This window comes from Alnus glutinosa, chromosome 1 (genome assembly GCF_958979055.1).
Source record: "Alnus glutinosa chromosome 1, dhAlnGlut1.1, whole genome shotgun sequence".
NCBI classification, from domain to species: domain Eukaryota; kingdom Viridiplantae; phylum Streptophyta; class Magnoliopsida; order Fagales; family Betulaceae; genus Alnus; species Alnus glutinosa.
The window spans coordinates 40,556,423-40,584,322 of NC_084886.1; the positions used below are offsets into that span (position 1 = coordinate 40,556,423).

A 27,900-nucleotide genomic window follows, 5' to 3' on the forward strand; every position below is an offset into this window, starting at 1 on the left:
ACACCCTAGTCCTATATTAGGAAGAGATGAATAGCTCACATAAAGTGAGTAGTTTATAAAGATATTCATGAGTGCTAAGTTCCACATTGCCTAGTTACTAGGTGAAACTGGGTTTTATAATGGATTCTAGGAAAGCTTTAAATTGACTAGTTCTTTTGGGGCTATGGCATAGATGTGGCTAACGCTTTTCCTTGGGTCGTTACAAAAAATGTTGCTTTTGTTCCTAGTGTTTAATTATGTTTATTTGAATATTTTTTAAATGCTTTCACTAACAAGTTTGTATGATTTTTTAATTGAAGACTTCCCAAGGAATGCAAGAAGACGTACTGGACACAAATGAAGCTTTGTTGCCTTCTGCAATTGATATTCCGCATGGCGATGTAATTAGAACTCAAAATAGGGTAATTACTCAGGTATTACAAAAGAAAACTCGAGCTTCATATGATAACAGAAGAATTGTATAAAATGATGTCGGTACCATCTATAATATTTTTGTCATAATTTGTAGGGATCTCAAGGTTGATTTTCTAGTTCTCACTTTTGGTAAGTGTTCTAATCCATAATGCATTCTTGCTTTGCTTTAGCTCTTTTAGTTTGTGTCTGTGTTTGACATGATTATGGTATTTTAGTTTTTTCAGTTTTTGTGCCATGTATAATATAGGTGATTTTGTTGTTGAAATGTGCAGAGGGCATTCTGTTTAATACTACTTTGTGTGTTTCTTTTGTTTGTTGCCTCTGATACTACCATGGAGCAATATAAAGCTTAAATTGGAAGGCATATGCTGCATATTTGTATGGATGGGAGCTCAAACCCATATATCAAGTGAGGAACGCAGCCCTATGAGTGAAGAAACTTGAAGATCTTTAATGATCATGGTTTTGCCACTGCTTTGTTATTTTGGGAACTCTGTGGTGTTAAGCAATTTCTTTGTTATTGCCTTAGGAATTTATAAACAATGTTTTATCATTTAGGAAATTGACTGAGTTGTAGTAAACATAAAGGGGGTTCAAAACTAATATTTTATGGCCCAAGAGGTATTTATTCATCATGCATTTTAATAGGTTTTTCTCAAGAGTTATGGTAAATAAGTTACCATACCAACTACATATTATTTCCTCCTTCAACTGTTTTTCTCTTTCAAAAATATCCAAGGAAAGAAGTTAACAAATAAGTTAAATTCATTATTTTATTTGTCATTGTTTTCCTCGTGTTCTCATTCTTGTACCTTATTTATGTGAACTTACGTGTTTCAATGTCATGTAAGACTATTATGGTTATTTTCATTCCATTACACATGATACATGAAATCGTGACATCAAACAAGCCACGTCAACCAAAAGGCAACAAATGATAAAATACCACTCAAATGGAACTTCATACTACTTTTCTCACTGTCAACCACCCATTGATAAACTGAATAAGTTTTGGGTAATTGTTCATCTCGTAAACGGTTAAATGCATTACACTAGCTAGCTACACTTTAGTAAAAATTTAAATGTACTATCTTGGTGGATCGCAATCAAACACATTAACACATTCATATTAGCAAATAAAGTCTTGATTTTGTACATCATTATAATTACTTCCTTGATAAATGCTAGGGCAACATATATTACACCGATTTCATCGCCCAATGCCAGTTGGATACAACAACAAAAAGATGCTAAAAACATCGCAGCATAAACTTAAAATAACAAAAAGAAAGAGAAAAGGAAAAAAAAAAAAAAACAAAATAGCACAAAATACTCCAAAATAGCCAACTCAATACATTGCAATAGTGCTTTGATCTTCCGTTAGATTTCTGCTTTCATATTAACTATAATCAAGTTCATCATCATCCCGATGCAAATGTAGACGTTCTTTTGATCTTTGACTAAGTTCCTGCTTTGATTCATTTTCAATAAGGTTATCTTTAATCTGAGCAAGTTCATCTGCATCTTCAGGCAAATTTAGACATTCATGCGTTGGTTCATCTTCAATTCGAGAAAGTTCATCTTCATCCTGAGGAAAATGTAGTGGGCCTAATGGTTGTGATGAATTGTTTCATTCATCAATACAAATTAAACCACCATTATGATTTTGTGTTGAACATGCAATGTGAGAATACGCTAAACAATTATACAATATTCTTTAAGAATAACAAGGAATTGTGTATTAATTTGAAGATCGAATACATTAGTTTGAAAGTGACAGTTCAAATGATATCTGAAAACGAGGACAACTATAGAACATCCGTCCCTAATTCTTATGTGTCCTTACTACAAATATTTGCATTCGTCTAGCCCCACGTGCAGAATGACACGTGCTGCATAGAAGACTATAAACAATAGGGTGATAAGAAAAGAAAAATACTTATTTTCCCTAAAAAAAAAAAAAAAAAAAAAAAAAAAAAAAAAATTAAGACAACCATTGAGCTTTAACTTGCTCATTTCATGAAGTTTTGGACAACAAATGAATTATCAAACATGCAAAAGTAGTAACATAAGCTTAAATAACAAAACAATGGGTTCAACATTTATGAACAATAATACCTTAACCATCACAATAAGCTTAAATAACACAACAAATGTTTCATTGTCCTTTAGACTGTCAACAACTTCAACAAACTGTCATCAACAAAAATGCACCCAAAAAGAGAAAAAAAAGTTTCAAGAATGAAAATAAAAGAAATGAAAAAATCTTTAGAAGCCATTTACCCAACACATGACCTCTATAGGAAGCACAAATGTAAGCAACAAACTGCTATAAATACAAGAATTAAAAAGATAAAACTACCAAGTATTTCAAAAATTGAACCACAACGCCAATAGTTCCAATATAAATAACATACTATTTATGGCCTACACTCTAAACATGAAGAAGCACATGTTTATCTGTATAAAAAAAGAAAATTTGAATATTCAAATAAGACAAGTTTGTGTAAACATGTGCTTGTTAAGGACATGCTTTTTTGTCTATGTCGGTCATTAATCATCATATAATCCATTTAGCCTTGACAAATTAACAAATGAAGTTAGCAACCAACAAAGAAACATTATTAAAAAAAAAAAAAAAAAAAAAAGCCAATTGAAAATGGTTCTTCTCCTCTAATTCTCATACAAACTGACAAGCATCCTAAAATCTTAAATGTCTTTAATTTTGTAACAGATTAGTACGGATAAACAGCTTGAGAAAAATAATCATACCATTTTCTTTGATTGTAACAGAAAGAAAGATTATCAATCTATGTTAGGAGTGGGCACAATAACTTTTTCTTTTTTCTTTTTTCTTTTTTCGGTTCAGGAAAGAAACCATTTTTTTTTTCTTTTTTCTTTTTTTATGGATAAGATTTTTCATTCTAAACACAAAAGCAACAAAGAACACTCCAGCAGGCTAGAAACACCAAGCTGAACCCATAATACTTACAACATAAAAAAACACAATCAAAAGCCCAACTATTCATACTATAACGCCCTAGTGAAATTAACTAACTACTAGTCTACTCCATGGTTCGTCTCCCAATCTTATTCTATCAAGAATAAAGTCACAGGGATCTCATCTTCTCTGAAGAGAGTTTGCAGCGGAAGACTTTCACTTAAAAGATAAAGATTTAATTCTAAATTCTACAATCACAATAAAAATAGCTAGAGTAAGCTAAAACATTATAACATAAATAGATGAAGCTCTCAAAGTATTCAAAATGTAAGATACAAATCCAAACCAAAAGATCTACGAGTCATCAACATCAAGAGTCAAATCCTATACATAACCAGATAAAGCATAAAGATAATATTTAGCATATTTCGGCGAGATTCACTATCTCCTCTCCACATCTGCACTAGCCAAATGGGATCTAACTCCTCAAAGATGATTCTGAGCACTCTCTCTAGCAAGACCATACGCTACTCTGAAATCGACATCACAAAAACTAACTATAAAACAATACATGTTTCATAAGTAGAAAAGATACAAAGCTTACGTCCACGACTTAGTGAGTAATAATTCGCATTATTATGATACTTCCTTTGACAAATGATAATGAATGCAATATAGATATAATATATGTTGTACCAAAAGTATCATGTTATAGCTCAATTCCGTATGGTCTATTCCAAGATATTAACCCTTTCAAGGTAGGGTTGACGTTGTCTTGAAGGATCTGTAATACAATACCGGTACCCCGCATATTGTATGCTATTGTCCATCACTAACAGCTCAACCGAGTCTGACCTCGGGTGGCCCACACCACTAGTGAAGTCCGTCTATAGTGATCACCACTCAAGCATGATTGTGTTAGTCACAAAAACCATTGAATCCAAGGCTAACTATAAAAATAAACATTTGACCATAAAGAACAACTTGTATAATAGTAAGCTCATGGTTGTTATCCTGCACTTACCGGTAGGGGTGTACAAGTGTTGCGGTTATTAACTGAAAATAATCGGGAACCGCCAACAACCGCTAACTAGAAAACCGAAAATAACTACAACCGGATAATTGGATAACCGGTAACCAGTAACCAGTTTTTTTATTATATATAATTATAATTTTATAATTTAAAATCAATCACCAAGTCTTAAAAATGAATAAAATATAGGTTAGATACATAAATTACAAGGAAAGAGTTCTTTGTAATTTACGTATCTAACCTGAAACATAAACTACAAAGAACCCTTTCTTTGTAACGGAGCAGGACAATGTTGACCACAACAAGACCATAAGGGGAACCCCATATTCTGCAATAAAACCACAGAACCATCCTATATCCAAACCCATAATTAGTAAAAGATAATTAGACCCAATTAGGACAATCTTTTGTAAATTGACAAAGTCACGAGATTTCAGTTCATTTACCTGTGCCATATCACCATGATCTTGCTCTTTTGCTCTTAAGGGCAGTGAAAAGTTTGCCAAAGGAGAAAATGATCGCAAGCAACCCATTTGTATAGAGCCACTGGAATTGATACTTTTCTAATGTTCGATTTTCAGCTTTGGGAACACTGAATTCACTGGTCACTCCCTTTGATTCAAACAATTGTCATTATCAGTATCTGCTTTTGCTAAATTTGCAACTTTTTTTGCTATAAAAATCAATGCATACCTTAACAGCCTCTTGCATGAAAAGAACAGCAATCAACATCCCAAAAATTGAAGAGATTCAACAATATATAAAAACCAGTTATCCAGTTAATAATCGGATAACTAGCGGTTGGTAAAAACCGTAACCGATAAACGGGTTGCGGTTGAGGTTATTGAAATGGGAATAACTGGGTACCCCAGTTGCAGTTGCGGTTATGACCAAATAACCGCAACCGCAGCCGGTTGTACACCCCTACTTACCGGTGTACCATGTCATACGATGCAATTTAATATTCACCGTCTTTTACATGTATGCTTTTCATAGCCCATCATTATCGTTGTCTCAACATTAATCACACATTTTCCTAAAATAGAGTCCACAGTTAATAAAATAATTTCATGTGAGTTGTAAACAATGCATGTTTTTGGTACACAAAATAATTATGTTATGCAGGAAAAGTAATAACATGTATCCATGTGAGTTTTTACTCACTTGTATTATAAGGCTCCTCCGAAAAGTCCTCTTAAGGTTCCACAACCTCAAAATTTGAAAAAACCTAACATTAGTCTTAATCCCGAACTAAACAACTAAAAAACAGACTTTCTGTTGATGGTTGAATGTTTGGACAAGAAGGTTCAAACGTTTAGCCTTGACTTCGAACGTTTGTCCTAACAATATGGATTTTAGAAGAGCCACAGAGAGCTTCGTCAGCTAATGTGTCAGCAAGCATCCTAATAAGATGTGTTTAAATGGAGTTACAAAGAACTTCATCAGCGAGGCGTTCTGACGAGAGCTGTTTCAATGGACTTCTAGAAAGGTTTGTAAGCTAGGCTGTCAGCAAGCCGTCTTGAAAATACCTGATTAAAATGATTCTCAAGAGGCCCTTCAACAAGGACGTCCTGACATCACCGTTGTTTAAAGGTGAAACCCTAAAGTCATCCTAACGCTGCTGCATTACTTGCATGGTTTTGAGGTTTCGTTGGACGTGAAACACTGAGATTTTCACTTTGGGTTATATAAGGATTATTAAGCACGACTTCCAATATGCTTAGGCCATTAGTTTGTTTGTGCCAAAAAAGTTCTTTATTTTCTAAGCCTTAGTTCTTGTCTCTTTCTTGGAGTTTTGTTCAAACCACACCAAAATACAAATCACAAACATTCAGCCATCGGAATTTTAGTAGAGGAGATCAAGTAGAATAATTGTCCAAAGGTTTTGAAAGTGCTACTGTAGTAGAGGGAAAATGGGTCATTTGTCTAGTACGAGGGTGTGTCAACTACAAAGGTTTTGCAAGTGTGAAAAACTTGTAATCTCTTTATTATTCTATAGTGGATTGGTTTCCTATGTTTGGTTGCCTCAAAGTATTTTACCTTTGAAAAGTTATTCAAAGAATTTCACTTCGTCAACTAAAAGTGTACATGCGAATGCCACTTTTACCTATCCGCATCTGCACCATGTTTTTACTAACCGCATCCGCATAGTTATTGTTGTTATTATCCACTATTTGCATATTAGGTAATTGGTTTATTTTAGTATTTTAGGCATTCTTTCGATCTCTATTAGAATTTATTTTAAACGTTTTTAAAAATAATTTAGATTTGTTTTTAGTGTTTTGGGCCTTTTTTTTTTGGAAAAATTGCACCGTTGGTCCCTGTGGTATGCCATAATTATTTTTTTACTCCCTATGGTTTAAAAAGTTCATGGGAGGTCCTCGTGGTATGCAATAATTACAAATCGATCCCTGACGTCAAATTCTGTTAAATTTTTTAATAGATTCCGTCAAATGCCACGTCAGCGACACGTGTCGCCAATAAGATGGCGACACGTATCCATCTTAATAAAAAAATATAAATTTATTAAAAAATAAAATAAATATATTTATTTTTTAAAAAATAAAATAAAAAAAAATTCAAAAAAAAAAAAAAACTGAACGAGTGGCTTGGCCACCCCTTTGGGGGTGGCCTTCGGGCCACCCCAGGCAACTGGGGGTGGCCACGCGCCACCCCCAGACACCTTCTGGGGGTGGCGCGCGGCCACCCCCAGTGGCCGGGTGTGGCGCGCAGCCACCCTAGTGGCCTGGGGGTGGCTCAAAAGGCCACCCCTAGAAGATTCAGGGGTGGCCCGAAGGCCACCCCCTGTAGCTTGGGGGTGGCCGCGCGCCACCCCCTGCGGCCACCCCCAAAGGGGTGGCCAAGCCACCCGTTCAGTTTATTTTTTTTTTTTGAATTTTTATTTTTTTAAAAAAAATAAGTATTTTTATTTATTTTTTAATAAATTTATATTTTTTTATTAAGATGAACACGTGTCGCCATCTTATTGGCGACACGTGTCGCTGACGTGGCATTTGACGGAATCTGTTAAAAAATTTAACAGAATTTGACGCTAGGGGTCGATTTGTAATTAGTGCATACCACGAGAACTTCCCATGAACTTTTTAAACCATATGGAGTAAAAAATAATTATAGCATACCACAGGGACCAACAGTGCAATTTTTCTTTTTCTTTTTTAAGAAAAAAAAAAATCATAATCTTTAAAACTATATTGATTTCACATTTAAAAAAAAAAGTCATAATCTTTAAAACTATATTGATTTCACATTACTTTTGCCTTTTTATCTAAGTGTTATATAAGAAAGCAACATATCCAACCAAAATAATGTAAACATAACCTATGTTTAATCCAAAACAACATCATTTTGGTATTAAACACCAAAACAATGTCGTTTTAGTGAATTTATTAAATAATATATATATATATATATATATATATATATATATATATATATATATATATATATATATATATATATATATATATATATAAGAAATATATAGTAAATATAAAGGGTATAAGGATGTTGTTAATAACCGCACCCGCATCCTTAAAACAGTTATCCGCATATAATGGTTTTTACTAATTACATCCGCATCTGTGGAAAGCGGATGCATGCGGTTAATATCTACATGCATGTACACCCCTATCGTCAACACAATCGTTTGTTGGATGTGTGTTTGGTTTTGGATATTATATGTGCACTTCTCTTTTGTAAGAGGTTTAAAAGAGCCGTTGCTAATGCCATTGTTAAGGCAACCATTTTAGTGGCCACAATGAAGCCTCGATTAGCTCTTTTCGTAATAGTTTTAAAGGTTTTAGAAAAGTAGGCATGGGTATCGGGTAAATTGCTGTTGAAAACCCTATTTTTGAGTTTCTACCTGAATCAGTCGGGTCGGTAATTAGCCGGTCGGGTAATTCGGGTAAAAGATTATTAGTTGGCTTTTTAAATTGGGCAAAGCCATTTTGATGAGCCAAAATGGATTTTTTTTTTTTTTTGCCAAACCAAAATGATTTTTTGAGCTAAAAAATGTTTTAATTTGACATGTTTAATGGGCCCTATTTGAGTCATTTGTAATTTGTGCTAAAAATCACTTGACATGTTTAATGGGCTTTAATCAACAAACCTTTAGGGCAATTTCATGTCTCTAAGTACAATACTTATTTACGCTAAAGTGAATTCATTAGACATTAACAAAAGGTATTGAAATAATTATGAATAGTTAAATCATCACTAGTAACAATTCAACCTATTCTAAAATAGCATGAGAAATCAAATCATAGATTACCATACGATTCATACCATCACATCCTTGAGCCTACTTTAATTTCCATCCAAAATCATTGTAACAAATCAAACAATTCAACCCATTTTCAACAAAATCAAAAGGAAAGCAAAACAAATTAAACAATACGATTACAACCATTTCAAATTTTCAATTTTCAAAATTCCATGAGCCACCTCTAACATCACTTGGATTACCTTCAATTTGTATCATTCAATTTAAACAAATCAAAACATAAACATAGTTAATGATCAATAAAAGGAATAAAATACCATATAATGAAGTAAATATCAAGTAAAAACACAATAAGATGCAAAAAAAAAAAAAAACTTACTAAATACTTCCAACAAACATCACTCAACAAAGTACATCCCTCAAACCTTAATCGTTGTCAAGTGTGATGGAATTAGACAAAATATCTACCACAAGGCAATTTTTAAAGTATTAGTAAAAATCATTTCAATAAAAGAAATGAATAATTTAAACAATTAACAAATATTACCTGAGTCAAGCTTGTAACTCTCTTCATCTTCCACACTAGGCAAATACAAATCTGACTTGTCATGCTCACTAATCCAAGAAGATTTCAACCAATTCTGACTAAATATAAAAGCCTCCACTGTTTTCGAAACAGAATAACTCCGACAAGAATCTATGACGCGACCTCCAATGTTAATTATGCAGACACAGAAGCAATGGTGGTAAGTGGAATAGCCAAGACATCTTGCGCTATCTTAGAGAGAACTGAAAACTTTGCTGAATTTACCTTTCACTACATTAAAATATCAAAGGTTTCACTTGGTGTCTCAACTCCACAAAATATTGTTTTATCTCAATCCAGTGATGCACATGTAATTCATATTCTGAATTGAAGTCCATGTGTCAGTGGTCAAACAAACTCTTTGGCCAGTTATCAAAAACTCGGTTTCCATTATGTTCTTATTCTTCAGATATAACTTGACACAATCTTTCATCATTGTATAGCAGGAAGAAAGCTTAAATCTAGGCTTAAGAACCCTAACAAGTTTTAAACCCCATTCTCTCTATAGTCGAAAAAGGCATTTCATTAATAATAATAATCTCACAGAGTGTCTCCCTAATGAGTTTTTCAGAATACTTGACAATCATTAAGTTCTTACTACTATCACCACCCTGAGTCTGTCTAGACACAAAAGTAAACTTAATTGAGAGCTATCTTGTTTAGCTTTTAAGCTCTTATACTTTTTGCATGTGTTGAAATGGTACAATATGTAAGAGGTCCCATAGTTTTTTGCGTGACAGTTATATGAAGCCCCACAATAGTTACAATGTGCCATGGGTTCTTCTTCGGGAGTACTATCTATATCTTTAGTGAAATGTTTCCAAACTACAGATTTCTTCGCAACTTTTCTCGTTCTTTTTTTCTTAGGGAATGGTGGTCGTCCACCACGAATTGGCATAGAACTAGTAGATCTATCATTTTCAAACTCATTAGATTCACAATCATCATCTACGAGACTCATTAAATTATCAATAGAAAGATGATAGATAATGATAACAAGAAGCAGTAATTGATGAAAAAGATGTATGTGTACCTATTGATGTAGGTATACCTTTAAGACCAAGAGTAGGTGCATCATTCTCAAAACAGCAAGCATTAATGCATTAGTATATTGTCCATACAAGAATATATCATGGCAGAACGAACAAATATTTGGCAGCTCCTAATTAACTCTATCTCAAAAGTTATAAAACCTAAACTATATGGCAGACCCTAAGCAAAACCACTGAATAAAAAAAAAATGCTAAATCTTTGGATAGATTTTTATTATTACAACAAAGCAATCATTTAATTTCATTTCCATATACAAAGAGCAAACTTCTACTAAATCCAATTTTTTTGGGCAAATGGAGTAAACCGTGGGCACAATTACAAAAATCCATAATCTACACAAGGTCCAAATATCAAAATATAAAATGCCATCCTGGGCCCAAGCAAGACATCTAAGTTAGTAAACTTATCACCATGGTTCAATACACAATTTTTCTCACGGGATTTGATTCTTGTACAACACCAATACAACAACTGTACAACAACCCCTCACATGAGGGTGGGCCCCAGTATGTGGGACCCACCCTCAAGTGAGGGATTGTTGTACAGTTGTTGTATTGGTGTTGTAAATCTAACATTTTCCTTTTCTCACTCACTTTTTTTCTTTAAATGAATAAATTAAACAGAAAACAAACATTACAAACTGCCGGACCCCATCCGAGACAAACTGCCAGAGACTCTCAGTCTCAGAGAACTGGAATGGTCAAGTTAAAAACAAATATTTATCATCAAATTATAAACATGTCTAACAACAAATTTAGCAACAAAAGTTACCTTGCTCAGCGTACGTAGTGGACTCACGTAGGTGATGAAGATTGAATCTTGAAGAGTTGAACATTGTTGAAGAGTCAAAGATGAAAGTGAGAGAGACAGAGAGTGATTAAGGGGGGAGAGAGAGAGAGAGAGAGAGAGAGAGAGAGAGAGGAGCGGCTGAGAGTGGGGCTGTTAGAACTTAAGGTTTAGTAGTTTAAATTTGGAAAAAAAAAAAAAAAAAAGCATCTAAACGGTGTCGTTTTACTAGTTATCAAAACGGTGTCGTTTTGATAACGAGTCAACCGACACCATTTAGATACTTTCGGGTCGGGTCGACACCCGAAGAAAATAACACCTCCACAGTTTACCGACCCGACTATATTTAAAAAAAAAAAAAAATTTATTTAGAATTTCAATTTTTTAATTAGACAATAGGCGGCCGAATACGGTTTGGTGGCGTCGGTGTGTGTTCGGTGGGTGACAATCGAATAATTAATTTGCCCACGGCTATAGAAAAGTGGCTACAATGCTTTAATAGTTTTAATAGTTTTAGAAAAGTGGTTACAATGTTGTTCTAAGGCAAGCTAATATAGTCTTTTTTTTTTTTTTTTAAACAAAATAGCATATGCCATCATATATTAATAAATAAAGTCTCAGGACAAGGACAAAAACAAGAGGTACAAGACCCCAGTACCTTAAGCCAGATAAATCTGACTTGAAACAGTAACCTGAACAATACAAATCGTTACAGGGACAACAATGAGCCACTCTTCACATTTACAGTGCAACTCACAAATAGAAGAGGGCAGATCTAGCACCTAAGCCAACAAATAGTCCAGTAACAAATAAGCATCACAAAGACAAACTGTGAGAAAATACTAAAAGAACGAAATAGAACACCCTAAAACAAGAAGCACAAAATCGGGACCGGCTTCGGAGGCGCCGTCAGAGGCGCCGCCACCGGAGACCCCATGTAAATGTTACGTTACGAAGATGTATGCAATATTGTTTTGTTTTCATTGTTGATCACTCGATCACGTTGTTACAGCTTAAGCTCGCAAAGCTTGACCTCATTCTATTGCTGCCTTGCCTTAATTTGAACTTATTTAAAACCTTTTTCTTCACCTAATAATATGTGTCTTAAGACTAAATTAAACATCGTACGTACTTACATTATGTCGTTGTAAACGTAATCAGCCAAGAATGGTGATTATGGTGGAGTTGCTTGTGCATACTTAATTACTCTTCCTAATTTGATTGTGACCTTCTTTCTTTCTTTCCTCCCCATTATTTATTTATTTTTTAATCTTTAATATCATTATTTTGACCCAACTCCATCCACCTTCCATCCCCTAAAAAAAATACAAATAAAAAAAATAAAACCTATGAACAGATTTGGATGGAACATCAAATAGCTACTACATCTCTCTCTCTCTCTCTCCTACTCTACTATTAACCTCAAGAAAAGAAATCCTACTTTCAAATCAACCAAAACACACCTATAAATTTAAAATTTAAAATTTTCAAGGAAGATAACAGCCGTTAGGCATAATCTAGTAATAGTTAGAATATTAATTAAAGTATTAAATTTTTTATTTTTTATTAACTTAAGTTTTTCAAACAACGGGGGGCTCACTATAATATTTAAACATAAATCCTAAATAATTTCAAACCCTAATAATGTTAAATTAAATACTTTAACACTGATCTTCACGTGTTGGCTTAAACTCAATTTTAATTGAAATGAGAAGTAAATGAATAACACAAGATTCGAACTTAAAACCTCAGCTCTAATATTATCGTGTTAAATCACTACTCAGGTTTTTTTTTTTTTTTCAAACGTAAAGATATGATGCTCATTTATTAGATTTATTTTTTTTATTTTTTTATCAGTTAAAAGAATAGAAAAGTGAAAAACATGAAATTAATCAATATTCGGATAGCCTTTTCTCAACAAAAAACGAGCAGGTTGAGCTGCTCAACCATAAAAACCTGTTCTCTATAGTACAATATATTCCTCTGTCAAAGCACTCCAACAACCACTAATGCACTAAGCTGGTGCAGATTTTCCACAAAACAAGGAGAAGCCGGCCGGCTTCTCCACCTTCTGTATGTTTGCCCCAGCTGTTGTTCTTATAAATTCGCTAATTACTAATTTTGCTGCCATAATGACATCTAATTAAGCTCCTAATTAACTGTTCTTCCATTTCCTTTTCACCCAACCTATTTCAATCTGGATTTGCCCCAGCTGTTACATAGGTTGAAGTAATTTTGTTCTTATAAATTCGCAAATTACTAATAATTTTGCTGCCATAATGACATCTAATTAAGCTAGTCCTAATTGTTCTTCCATTTCCTTTTCACCCAACCTACCTCAATACGGAGTTAACATCATCGTGAAGTGATCTGTCTGCCCATGGTCACCATAAGCTCACCCACCTTAACAACCTCGTTTCTTAGTCTTTGTCCGTTATTCTCGATAACCATTCTCCATTAGATGAGTTCATCCGTTTGGATTGGATCTCCGGCAAATTCCTGTCTAAATTATTAATAATTTAAACAGTAATAATTGTTCAACCATGAACCATCTAATGCGTTGAAATATTAAAACATTTTAAAAATTTAAAAAGTTTCAGGCTGAAGTAAAAAAAAACAATTAGATAAATACATAAAAATCATTCGATCAGCTGATCAAGGTGAGATGTCAAAAAGTTGAGGTTATATCCCAATTGGCCGCAACAAAATTACTGAAAATTGCCTTGCACTATTTAGCTGACTCCTTTTCTCTACCAATGACAAGTCAAACGCAAGCCAATCCTTTTGAATTGCAACGTCAGCAGTACACATTTGCTGCTCGATGGAGGAAACTTTTTGCTATGCCATATCCTCTTGCTTCTCTTTTAATTGCTTTCCCGTAAAACTCTCCCTTTTTCTTTTGGTGCAATTCATAGAACTAGCTAGCTTTTTGTTTATGTTTCGCATATATACTAGGATTTGAAAAGGATTTTTAGTTAGCTACACTCCTTCATTAAGAATCTTAGAATACATACGTACATACATACCCACACAAAAAAAAAAAAAAGAATGCAATACATAATCGTATTATACTATTACTATACAATATACATTTAATTTTTAGCAAGACCTTGGCAGCAGATCTGAAGCGAAATTTGTAATAAAATAAAATAATAAAGTCGGTCCAAATCTCAATATCTTAGAAAACCAACAATCCCGCCACGGTCCTAAAACCAACGACCCCCTTTTTTTAACATAATAAAAAAAGACACCACCGCATTTGGAAATAATTACGAACCAGATTTTTTCCCCTCATTTTCAGCTCACGAGCAAATAGTGAACAACAGTGAATAGTGTTGGTGCTATGTTTCTCAGACCGGTGTGGATTGTGGAACCCACGGCACCTTCCCACCGACTACCGCCAATTACATTTCGCCACATCAAAACAAAAAAAAAATAACAAAACTCTATCAAAGAAAAACACAACCACTCACGTGCCTTTCCTTGACGTGGCGACAATTTATTGGCTGCCTCGCGTACAACATCGAAGCTTCCCCCCCTACCAAATCACACCCAAATTGAGAAGGACAATTTGACTTGCCCGGCTGAGTAGCTTTTGGTCAGGTAGTCAAAAATACAAAGACCAGAAAATAGAGAGAGAGAGAGAGAGAGAGAGAAATCCGATATTCTTTTGCTCTTTCTTATACATTCTCTCTCTCCTAATTCCTACGGAGATCTTTGAAAGTCCAACGGAGGAGTCTGAGTCTGAGTCTGAGTCTGAGTCCGGTGCTAATAAACTCGAGAATTTCCCTAAAATCGTCGTCCAAGAAAAAGAAAAACACACATACACTCACACACTCACACAAAAAGCTAGTTTTATTTTACTGTTCTCTCTTAGCTTTTCCTTTGTTGTGAGTATTATAGCTCAGTGTTTTTTTGACTTCAAATCATTGCTCTCCCACACTTTTGTCTCGCAAAAGCTTCACTCTCTTCAATTAGCGGATGCGCATTCTTGAATCACTCAAATCCCTCTCAACCTTTTTTCGAGCATTAGGGTTTCGGGATTGTTGTTTGGATGGAGAGAAAGTGAGGGAAATGCGGTGAGAAAATGAGTCGATGAGAGAGAGAGATGGGGTGTGTGTTTGGGAGAGAGGTGTCGGCGAGGCCGAGCTCGGTGGAGGAGGAGAGGAACGAGGAGGTTAGGGCTGAGAGAGCGGAGAGAGCTGAGGCTGAGGTTTGTGAGGCTCCCAACGGTGGGAATCGGAAGGAGAATGAGGACGAGGAGAGGAGTGTCAGGTCGCGGAGGCGGTCGGGGAGGCCGAGGCCGAATCCGCGCCTGAGCAATCCGCCGAAGCACCTGCACGGCGAGCAGGTCGCCGCCGGCTGGCCCTCCTGGCTCTCTGCCGTTGCTGGAGAAGCCATCAATGGGTGGACGCCGCGGCGGGCCGACACGTTTGAGAAGCTTGATAAGGTAAGCGATCTATTGCTACTTAATGTGAGGTACAGTGTAGAGTCACGGTTCGAAGAGATAATTTATTAATTTAATCAATATTCTAACAAGTTACTTGAATTCCAGTTTGAATGCGTGCGTGAGTTTCTTTATTTTGATGAATCTCGAAGTAATTTAGTTTATTTTTGGTTGTTGAGAAAATGTAGGGTAAAGAGATGGAAAGAAATCGTTAGGTTTCTATAAATAAGAAATGGTCCTCAATTTAGGAATATGGTTAACTTGACTTTTCGGGAAATGAAATAAACCTAATTTTTCAGAGGAGATATGATTAGTTTAGTAATCTCTTTATTTTGATTAGTAAGAAGGTTATGAATATCTCAGTTCATTAAATCTGTGTTTGTCTCTGTCATGATTAGATTGGGCAAGGTACGTACAGTAATGTGTACAAAGCGAGGGATACTTTGACGGGGAAGATTGTTGCATTGAAGAAGGTTCGATTTGACAATTTGGAGCCTGAGAGTGTAAAGTTCATGGCCAGAGAGATTCTCATCCTGCGCCGTTTAAATAATCCAAATGTTGTAAAATTGGAAGGTCTGGTGACTTCGAGGATGACGTGTAGTCTGTACCTTGTGTTTGAATATATGGAGCATGACTTGGCCGGTCTTGCTGCGAGCCCTGGAATCAAGTTCACAGAACCTCAGGTATTGGCAGTCTTGTTTTGCCGGCTTTTGTTAGATAGTCCAAGATATCTATGCCTGGGGTAAATTTTAGTATGTTGGCCAGTTATCGTGAAGAGGCCATGTTGTTTCCTATTTCATATATATTATGGATATGGCAGGTCAAATGTTATATGCACCAGCTGTTATCTGGGCTTGAACACTGTCACAAACGGAATGTGCTCCATCGTGATATAAAGGGGTCTAATCTTTTAATTGACAACGAAGGAGTTCTGAAGATAGCTGATTTTGGATTGGCTTCCTTCTTTGATCCCAATCACAAACAGCCTATGACTAGCAGGGTGGTTACTTTATGGTACCGACCCCCAGAACTTCTTCTTGGGGCCACTGATTATGGTGTAGGTGTGGACCTCTGGAGTGCTGGTTGCATTTTAGCTGAGTTGTTGGCAGGGAAGCCCATCATGCCTGGTCGCACAGAGGTAACTACCATATGTTTGAATGAATTCCTTAAATTCTTTTATTGCTTCCTTTGGGCTGATTAATGTTGTGGGGTTCTATAGATTTATTGGCATTTTTAATGTCACTTGAAGTTTGTTGTTTATCTTTTATGTTACTTAGGTGGAGCAGCTTCACAAGATATTTAAGCTCTGTGGTTCTCCATCTGAAGAGTATTGGAAAAAGTCAAAGTTGCCACATGCAACCATATTTAAGCCCCAACAATCATACAAGCGATGCATAGCCGAGACATTCAAAGATTTTCCACCATCATCTTTGCCACTAATCGAGACCCTCCTTGCAATTGACCCAGCTGAACGTCAGACTGCCACTGCTGCATTGAGGAGTGAAGTGAGATTTCCTATTCAACTAATATATTTAAATCTTTAGATTGCCTCTTATTAGCTATTCTATTTTTTCAATATTGGCTTCTGCATGGCTGGTTTGCTTAAGAATATCTGTATTTCAAGCTACTCAACTGCCTGAATAAATTTTTAGGTTTGATGTATAATGTCAGATTGATGTATTGATAAGAAAGGTATCGCATTCTAGAATTAGTATTGTACATTGCATTTGATCATATATCAATAGAAATCCATGAACGAATCTTTTTATCTTTTTTTACTGCAACTGTTGTTATGTCCATTATTTAGATGTGGTTATTGGAAAACATGCATCTATTGGTGAAGCATACAATTGTCTTCATCCTTTTTTAAGGTTAGCCATCTTGTGTTCCAGGTTACTTTCAATTGTTAATTTGTTGTTACAACTAAAATCTCTAACACTTATATGTTTTCTATTGAGAAAGTCTAAAACTACCTCTTACAAAATATTTTGAATGAGAACTGCTAAACTTTGGTATTGATAGACAAACTTAAGGGTCTAAACTATTTTGGCTACTTGAATGCATTCTGATTTTCCTGACATCAAGATTCTCTTAGCACTGTATGCCCTAGATTTTAGCCATCTACATGTATTAAGTCTTTGACTTTTGGACCTCTCTTTTGGTGATACTACTGGAGTTATGGGTTTCTTTTTTTCCCCTTTTAAATGCAAATGGTTATTTTGACCATTGTCTAAAAGATTTTTTGTCCATGTTCTCTTTTTTCCCTCCCAAATTGAAGCAATATTTAAATTAGGATATGGATCAATGGCAGGATGCAGATGAGAAGAGCCTAGCCTAGTCAAGACACATATTTATCTGTTCAGTTCTTTTTTAAATGGATTGGTTCAAGTTGTATTGAGCGTTAAACTTTGTAGTTTCATGCTTGGTTGCGTAGGTTTTGTTGAGCTTGAGCTTTTTACATGCCTAAGTGGGCATATTCTTCAGCTGAAGCCTTAGTTTATGCTTTTGTAGAATTGTCTTAAATATTCTTACCTGTGCAGATGAACATGGATCCTGTAATTCATGGCCATAGTTTGTATGCACTCAAAGCTTACTTTCATCAAAGCTTTTTATTTGTATAGAGAGATTTTCTTTAAGTACCCTTTGAGTATGTAAAAAAGATCAAATATTATTATACAGTACATTCTCTCAGTTGCCTATTCAGGCCAAGCTTGGCAATCCTTAAGCTTGACTTGTTGAGAAACAAGTCCAAAAGCTGTGCTTAAACTTGTTATGTTAAGCTGAGAACTAGCTGAAGGGAACTTATTAATGACCTGAGGTGGAGCTTTCCACAGGAAGCTTGTTTATTTGTATTGGTTTTATCACTAGAACGGGATATTTGCTACTTCTTTGTTGGTTATTTTCTCTGAATCTGAGTTGAATATCTCTGTGTTTGCATTAGTTTATAATTAGTAAATATGATATGCAAAAGAATTTGTTTGGAACTCTTTTATTTCACCTCTGCTAATTATTGTATATGTGATGGGTTTTTTGGCAGTTCTTCACAACCAAACCATATGCATGTGAGCCTTCTAGCCTTCCCAAATATCCTCCCAGCAAGGAGATGGATGCTAAGCTACGGGACGAAGAAGCTAGAAGGTGGATGACTGCAACTAATTTTAGTTTCTGATTGTTCATCTAATCAAGTTTGGCATTAGTTGAATTCTCAAAGCACATGTTTTTTGAACTTTTATAATGTTATTTGGGTTCTTTTTGAAGTGCCGTCCAACAATCTGAAAAATCGTAAAGTAATTTGCATAAGAAATTTAATAAAGTAAAAGCATTGCAAAATGTTTTGACTATTTTCATATATAACTCAATTTTGGTGCCTCTATAATATGTCCAGAGCACCATTGCTTTGTCATATATATGGAACAAGTTACTTCTCAAAAAATATATATATGGAACAGGTTGAAATTTCCTCATCCAATGAATGATTTTCTTTTCATGCTTTTACCAGTCCAGTTATTAGGCATTTCTTCTTGTATTAGTTAATTAGTTTCTAGATCATTTAAAAATTCATTTTCGTCATCTTCATCCTTGTCCTCTTCTTTAGCAAATACAAGATGCCGTATGATTGTCTAAATATCTAGTATATGTTGGTGAAAAGGAGAAAAAAAGAGATGACTCTTTCCAACTCTAACCTTAAATGAGCTTTATGACTGTAGATTGAGAACTGCTGGCAAAGCTAATGCAGATGCTGTGAAGAGATCTCGTCAACGTGATCGAGCTGTAAGGGCATTTCCTGCTCCGGAAGCGAATGCTGAGCTTCAAGCCAATCTTGATGTATGTCAGATAATTTGCTTCTTTCAGCATAAAATATATCTAGCTTTTGTTTTTGTGTATTTAAGTTAACACAAAATTGCTGAGGCTTCAGTTGTTTCTATGGAAAGATAAGTTTCTCATTAGTTTCCATGGCATTTCATGGATTAAGTTTTTTGGGGAAGAAAATATTATCTTAAAAACTTGAAGGAACATTTTCAAAGTTACACCATTATTGGTTGATTATGTAGATGTATGAGTCCAGGAAAAGAGGAGCCCATGGATCTCCATAGTTGGCACTATCTATAATTCCTGTGCTTCTTTGGAAAAACAATTTCAAGCACTTGCACACACATAACCTGGAAAACAAAAGAGCCTGTTGTTAGTATATGGTTACCACCACCTGTAGGGGAAGCATATAGTATAGTCACTTCTTTAACATAATAGCAGTGACAAGGGACAAAATCTGACTTACACACCAATGAGGAGCAAGTTGGTGTGAGCTGAACTGTGTTGTTGAAGTAATGATGGAAGAGGATGTGTGTGGACTTGGTGAGAAATGACATAACGAACACTTAGAACCTTGGAGAACTGATAGTATGAGCTTGCTAAATGTCGGCCTGGCTTGTAGAAAGGAACTAGCACACACTGACTGCGTTTTACAGTCTTTGTGAGGAAGTTACAGAATCCTCTGAAATGGGGAAGCCTCCAAAGGAAAAGGGGGAAAAAAGAAAAGTGGGCTCTGTCAATCTGTCTTGTAAATATATTCTTTGTTGTCATGCTCCACTACAAGTAGTAGGTGCGCAAGAATATATCATTCCCAAAATTTAAACCGGAGATGTATATATTTGTGTTTCGAGATGTGTATGTGCACATGTTAGTTGTGTTTATGGTACAAGTTTGGAGTTGTCATAAAATTGTCAATTTGAGATGTAGGAAGCATTATGTAAATAAAAAGTCAAAAAACAATATGACACCTTTTTTCAGCACCAGTCCGTGATAGAATTTCAAAGAAATAAGGTATCTGTTTTATAGTGGTCTCATGAGAAGAAAATGCAACCTTTTCCCCCCTTCAAATGTCTCACATATCATTAGTAAATAAAGTGGATAATCTGTAAATGTCCAACTTAAGTTTGGCATGTATGGACCTATGTCGCAACCGAGTAGTATATGACCTACCAATAATGGATAGCAGGATGTATCTTTTAGCTGGGATCCTAATCGGATGATTTAACATTCTAGCATCTGTGCCAAGCATTTAATTATCTAATCAAACTAGCCAGCAGTGGATGCTAAGTTCTAGGTAGAGTAGAACATACCCTTGGAGTATGTTTGTTAATGTGTTTTGGGGGTGTTTTTTGTTTTAGGTTTGAAATAAATGTAAAAACAGTTTTTTGTGTTTTTAGGAGTATTTTGTGTTTTAGGTTGTTTGTTAATATCTTGACTTGAGAATAGAAAACAAATTGTTAAATAACATTGTTTGTTTTTAGTTGTCTTTTCTGATTTGAGCCCTGCACACATGGTCTCTCTCTCTCTCTCTCTCACACACACACACATGCACACAACGCAGACTAAATGTTATAGATGCTTCCCCCTTACACTAATGTAGTTGTTTCATTCCTGCAGTTTTTAGTCCTCTTGCAGGCCCTTATTTTATTACTTCACTACTAACGCCGGTGGAGTTACTTTCAATTGAATATTCATGCTAACTATGGTTTTATGTTACTTCCTCTGACAGAGGAGGCGACTAATAACACATGCAAATGCAAAAAGCAAGAGCGAGAAGTTCCCTCCTCCACACCAAGATGGAACACTTGGCTATCCTTTGGGTTCTTCACACCATATTGATCCAGTTTTTGATCCTCCTGATGTTCCATTCAGTTCCACTCATTTCACATATTCGAAAGCACCTATCCAAACTTGGTCTGGCCCGTTGGTGGACTCTGCTCCCAGTGGTGCTCCAAGGAGAAAGAAACATACATCTGGTGATGTTCATGCACATTCAAAATCATCAAGGAAAGACTCAAAAAGATAAAAGAGTTTCTCTACTGGGATCAAAAAGACACAGGGATGTAATATAATTTTTATGTATTTGTGAGAATATTCATGAAGCTGCAAATGCTGACAATTCAGTTGTCTTATATTTGAGCCGGGATAGCCAATTAAATTGAATGGAGAGGTAAGATATCTTGTAATCCAGTTTTCACATTTCTTGTTCTATTTTTGTATTGTGAGAGGCTTCTCAATATTGTATATTTTTTTTTTATATATATTATTTCGCCCTTTGAGTTGAAGTACTCTATTAGTTATCTGAAATTTTAATAAATTTGCTTTGGGAACCCTGATCTTGTGTTTGATTTTTCTTTATGGCTGTTACTTAGATTTTATATCTGGAGAGCTTAATTCAGGTTTGTTCATAGTTAATCCTATTCCTTTTTTTTTTTTTTTTTTTTTTTGAAGGGAGTTAATCCTTATTCCTAAGTGTTCTATTTCTTTTTAGAAGTGAAATTTTATTAAATGTTTGAAAAAAAAAAAATTCATATGTTCTAGACACTAGACACGAGGTGGGAGTAGGTCCCATCTCCTACTGTTGACTCGAAAGACTTTAGAGAAATTATTTATGGGATCTATAAATAATTATTTTATTTTGTTTAAAAAATGTATGTGTAATATCCCGTATTAGGGCAAGTATTTGGAAATTTAATATTTAAGCGATAGCATAATGTAATCCAACCATATCTCCAGTAAAGAGTAAAGACCATTGAATGGATGATCATATGGGTGCGTGCATTGGAAATTCTGGTGCAGAATAAATTAGAATTTCAGGCAGTGCATCTTGACCTGTTAAAAGTGTCCTCAAACAAAGGGTCTTAAAGCTGTATGTGGGCACCATTATTTGGTGACAACTACCTCTCTACCATATGAATGAAGCTGAAGTATGGACAGTAAAAATCCACGTGCATTCGATCAACCAGAAGTATTTCCTCTGGATATTACACGGTATGAATTTTTCTATATATATATATAGTAAAGCAAATTTGGGAAGTGGGAAAGCAGCTAATGACTTGATCTGACAGGCAACACAGCATTAATACCCTCTTTTACTTTTCTTTTGCCCTTGAAAATTATAAAAATACCCCTAAATATAAATATAAATATAAAGGACCGGCTGTTCTTTCTCCCGTTCCTGGAGAAGATCCTTGTCCCCCTTTTTTCGCTTTCTCACTTGTTTCATCTGTAGAAGTAACCGCGGTACGTGTACAGTCCTCAACGAAGGGTAGGTTGAAGAGGAACAGTTGCATGCGTTTGACAGGCAGTTTGGGAAGCTCTGGAACCTTTTACTAGTGCATTACGTGTCATTTAGATAGGGGGGGTTTCATGGTCATGGCTTCCGAAGAGCCTCTATATATTGCCAGTGGCCGAACTGCAAGCCCTGCTCAAGCCATGACCATCAACCCCCTATCTTAGATTCTTTGTTTCTTGCTGCTTTCCTCTATTGCTGTCTCCAGACTTCAATTAACATCCTCCTCCTCCCCAGTCCCCCCCGCCCGCTCTCCACAAAACTTGGTTTGCTGCAAAAGCCAGTTCCTACGGTGGCAAAAGCAGTGCTGGAGCCTGGAAAGTTGGACTTCAAGGGCTGAATGAGACCACCGAGTCCTGGTGGACCAGGCGGGCCTCCGCCTGGCTGGCCTCCTGGGCCTGGAGCTCCTCCGGCTCCATGGCCTGGACCGCCGGGTTTTATGGGTGGCTTCTTCAGTGGACTATGCAGCACTATATCTTCTTGGTATGTGACAATCCTCTCTTTTTTTTTTACCATCTTTTGTTTTGTTTCCCAGCTTTTCTCCAAGTTGGCGGAAAAGTTTAGGTTCTTTCTTAGTTTCTTTCCTGTCTTAAAGAGCATCTCCAGCAAGTAGTTAACTTCTTTAACTTACTTTAACTTCTTCTTTTCTTTTCTTTTTTTTTTTTTAATTTTCAATTCTCCTTCCTATTTTTTTTAAATATTATTTTTCAATTTTTTTTTTTTTATTGTTTTACTCTCTCTCTCTCTCTCTCTCTCTCTTCCGTCTCTATCTCCAACCCCCATTGCTGCAGTCCTCTAGTGCTCATCCATGAACTTCAGCTTATGAAGTAGCAGAGCAAGTGAACAACTCTCTCAATCCTCTTACCCCCTTTTACATTCGGCTATGGCAATAAGACACCCAAGAATTTCAACACAAAAAACCCAATCACCTACCCAAACTTTGCTAACAAACACAACCAGAAAGTCAAACTTCACTTCACACCCATTCGGTGATTACCAACGAAAAGGAAGAGGGTTGAAACCCCCACCAGAACCCCCTGAAATTTTCGGCCAAAACAGGCATACCCACGAAAATGTCAAATTAAAAACACCTCAAAGTAACAACCATTCAGCCACTCGAAACACCCCAAAAAAAAATCCAGAATTTTGAAGAAGCAATTGTGTTTAAGTCCCCCTAAAATAAGGCCTAAACTATCAAAAAAAAAAAATGAAAATATTTTTCTAACGATAAAAATACCCTTCATAAAATTATTAAAATAAAATAAAAACTAAAAATATTATTAAAAGAAATATAAAATAACAAAAATTTATACAAAAATAAATAATAATAAAAATTAAAACTGGCTTTTCTTCTTTCTTTTTTTTTTTTATTTTTTTTATAATTTTCAGTTATTTTTTCGTTTGTTTTTCAAAAAATCATTCTTTTTTTTTTAATATAATAAAATTCTTTTTTCTTTTTCGTAAAAATTGTTTTCATAATTTTCAATTATTTTTTCGTTTGTTTTTTGTGTTTTTCAAGAAATCGTTCTTTTTTTTTTTTTTAATATAATAAAATTCTTTTTTCTTTTTCGTAAAAATTATTTTTATAATTTTCAGTTATTTTTTCGTTTGTTTCTTTTTTAAAAAAATTTGTTATTTTCTTGTTTTTTTAATTATTTTTTTTCGTTTTTATTTAATTTTAAAAAAATTAATTTTTTTTTAGTTTTAGTTTTCTTTTTCGAATTTATAATGACACTTTTGTCTTATTCAAAAAAAAATTATGGTTATTTTTGTCTTTTTGTTGGTCTTACGGGAGACATTGACATTTTTTGGTAGTTTGAGAGGAAACATTAACACAATTAGTAGTTTGGGGGTACACTGATAATTGAGTAGTAATTTGAGAGAATATGTGTACTTTTCTTAAAATTATTTGTAGTGTGAATAGTAAATAATTAAAAAAAAAAGAAAAAAAAATTAAAAAAAAAAAAGAAAAAGAAAAAAGGGAAAGTTAATTTGGTTATTTTCAGAAAGCATGTTTAGCAAAGCAATTAGTTTGGCATTTTCTTTTTATTAAAAACCTAACAATGTGCTTTTCTTTGCTCGGGCAGCGTCTACCTCTTCTGCTGCTGCTGGTTGCTACAAGACTGCTTTGGTGGTCCACCTGGGCCTCCTGCTGGCCCACCAGCTCCTCTTCCTATTCCTGCTGGCCCACCTCCCCCTCCTGGTCCCCCGGGCCCTCTTGGTGCTCCACCTCCCCCTTGGCCTCCTCTACCACCAATTGGCCCACCTGTTCCTCCTGGGCCACTTGGCTCTTTTATTGATCTGCCTCCTCCTCCTGGTCCTCCTGGCGGCCCATTTGGTCCTCCTGGGCCTCCTGGTGGCCCACCTGGACCGCCACCTCCATAATGATGTCATTTCACATATTAATTGAGTATCCATTAGTGTCCCGATAAATATGGATACCGGACCATTTGCTTTTCGTAACCCCATTTTTCACGAATTTGGATCCACTCCATTTGAAATGGAGAGGATTTTTTTCCGTTAGTTATAAATTAGGGACATAGTTATCTTTTAATATTTCTATAAAGATGATCCTATTCCATTTTCCACTTTTCCAATAGAGATAGATGTTCAGTAATGGCTGCCACTGCTAAAAGTAAATGAACTCTATTGATTTTTATTATTATTATTATTATTATTTTCCAATGAGTAATGTATTTATGTTATTTCAACTTCTCATCAATCCTACAAGCTGAAAGTGAATTAACTTCCTAAATATCTAATTGGATCAACACTTGTAAAAATAAAATCAAAAGTTAAATTTTACTGTAACGTCATTCCAGTTATATATTACTACTAAATAACATTAGTTGTTCAACATACGTCCATTCACATGCAAACATGCAGTCGAATTGTTCAACTAAAGATTGAGAGTGGTTGGCCTAGGCCCGCCCTGAAGCAAAACGCACTGGCCCCATAGCAAGCTCTACGCTCATGGAACCTGGTCATTAGGGATGTACAAATGGAACTGTTATAACCACTGACCGTATAACCGCTAACCACCTAGGCGGATGCGGTTAGTGGTTATAGGGTTTGCGAAAAGCTGTTAATAACCGCTAACCGCCTTCTCATATATATATATATATATGGATTTGTAATGATTTAGATTTGTATTTGTAATTTTTTTGTTTTAAATTTGGATTTGGTTATTCAACTTATTTGGATTTATAATGTTTTGGTTTTGGATTTGTTTGTATTTTGGATTTGTATTTTTTTTTAATAAATATTTTGGATTTATATTTAGATTTGTTAATTTTGTACCAAAAGGCAAAAGATTCAAAAATTATTAAAGTCTCTTTTGGAAAAATTAAAATCCGGCCCAAAACCCAAATTGAAAAGTGGTTTCAAAACCGCCAATTATAAACACAATAACCGCTAACCAGTGGTTATAAAAATAACCGCCTCCGCCTAGGCGGTTAGCGGTTGCAGTTGGGATTGGTGAAATGTAATAACCACCTAGGCGTTTAACGGTTTTAGCCATTAACCATCAATTATAACCGTTTGTACACCCTAATAGTCATCATGGGCATGCTGGCCCAAGCAGGGCTCATGAAATTTTGAAACACTCTGGCCCAAATGAGACTTGGCAGGGCAATTGAAAAAATTACAGCTCAAATACTCCATTTGCACTTTAGCAATGAGAAAATGTGGATTTTTCTTTCTATTAAAGGCCCATTTAATACAATACAAGGTATTAGGTAACCCTCTCTTATTTCTTAAGACTCCCGCACCGGTGGCGACTGCCAATCTCCCACACACGACTCAATTTCAAGGCTGTGGTGGAGTGGAGTCAGCATTTTGGTTCACTTGAACTAAGATTAAAAAAATAGAGTTTAACAAAAATTGTTTAAATATTAAAGAATATAATTAACAAAATAAATAAACAATTTAATGAAATTTAATCATTTTTTAAAATATATAAATATAACTTGCAATTTATATTTTCATGCTTAGTATTAATTTAGAGAAATGTTTGGTATCATTTTCTTTCACATGTCTTGTCCATCTCAGTATAACAGATGTGCAAATCTACTACTAAATCTATGGACCACATATGAATTTCACAGATTCAATGATGAATTTGCAAAAAAGATATGCAAAAGAATAACACAAAACACATCTTAATAATTTATTTATTATACTCCATGAGTTTTTATATTTTGAACCATTCAGCATATTCTTTGAATGAGTTTTTATATACATGCTCTTTAGATGTTGTCTCTATCATTAAGAGGATAATCACAAATTTTTCTTCTTAACCAAGAATCTCCTGGTAGATTATTAAATCTACCTTGACATGAGCTTGCTTAGAATCGGGGATCAATAGAATTATTTTTCTCCATAATCTTATGTAACTACAATTCTATATTTTATAAAATTAAAGTATTTAAAATATAAATATAAATATACATATTCATTTACAAATAATTTAAAAGATAAATTTAAATATAAAAGTTTACATAGAGAATTTTATTATTTGATAGTAAATTTAAAAATAAATCCATGTAAATTTTTTTATTATATATTTGAAAAGTTTCAAGAAAGAGAAACTATTTGCAGTAAAACAACTTTGTTATCAGAGAATATTGTGCAAAACTGCAAAATTGAGGGTAAAAAAATAGAGAAATGATCCCTACACTCATTTCTTACAACAACTCCACAACAAGCTGACATGGCTGGTAATATTTTATTATTTTTTTGTTTTGTTTTTATTTCTTTTTGTAAAAAAATAATAAAATATTATCATCCACGTCAGCTTGTTGTGGGGCTGTTGTGAAAAATGAGTGTATGGATCATTTCTCAAAAAAATACTATCTAGTAAGAGATGATAGATGAGTAATTTGAAAAATATTATCTTCCAAGAGAAGGATTTTGGGCACATTTGTCATTTGTGTGTTTGAATCTTTTATATTTTATTATATTATTCTTTACTATACTCAAAAATGTGAATATTTAAAAAATTTACTTTTGAAATTATGTTTGGATGGTTTAGAAAACCTTAGACAAAATTGAATAAAGTTGAATAAAACTTTAGGAGAATTCAAATTAACAAAGCAACCCAAACATGTATTTCAAAAATAATAAAATATAATTAAAAAGAAAAAGAAAATGTATTACCCAAACATGCCCTTATATCTATATAATGATGTACGGATGATCTGAAGGCTGCAATCGAGTTGAGCAAAATCTTCACATTCTCCGTTGGCAGCACATGTGGCAACTGTTTGTTTTGGTAACTTGGTAAGACTGTTTTTT

The 27,900-nt window shown here is 34.7% G+C and overlaps 2 protein-coding genes and 1 long non-coding RNA gene across 4 annotated transcripts; all 3 read left to right on the top strand.

Moving 5' to 3' along the window:
- Positions 1-298: 298 nt before the first annotated feature.
- LOC133873033 (uncharacterized) lies at positions 299-980 on the top strand. 2 transcript variants are annotated; one of them, XR_009901103.1, is made up of 3 exons: positions 299-413; positions 509-543; positions 687-980. It is a non-coding gene; the product is annotated as an uncharacterized LOC133873033 (long non-coding RNA). The 2 variants fall into 2 exon arrangements; XR_009901104.1 differs by having other exon boundaries at positions 763-980.
- Positions 981-14,670: 13,690 nt separating this feature from the next.
- LOC133881256 (probable serine/threonine-protein kinase At1g54610) lies at positions 14,671-21,598 on the top strand. Its single transcript, XM_062320185.1, has 7 exons — positions 14,671-15,506; positions 15,902-16,186; positions 16,324-16,641; positions 16,781-17,008; positions 18,541-18,641; positions 19,211-19,328; positions 21,043-21,598. The coding sequence occupies exons 1-7, from the start codon at positions 15,165-15,167 to the stop codon at positions 21,337-21,339; spliced, it is 1,689 nt and encodes a 562-aa protein (XP_062176169.1). The 5' UTR covers positions 14,671-15,164; the 3' UTR covers positions 21,340-21,598.
- Positions 21,599-22,477: 879 nt separating this feature from the next.
- On the top strand, positions 22,478-25,887 carry LOC133881264 (uncharacterized). The gene is made up of 2 exons (XM_062320196.1): positions 22,478-23,088; positions 24,693-25,887. The coding sequence occupies exons 1-2, from the start codon at positions 22,946-22,948 to the stop codon at positions 24,988-24,990; spliced, it is 441 nt and encodes a 146-aa protein (XP_062176180.1). The 5' UTR covers positions 22,478-22,945; the 3' UTR covers positions 24,991-25,887.
- Positions 25,888-27,900: the final 2,013 nt, after the last annotated feature.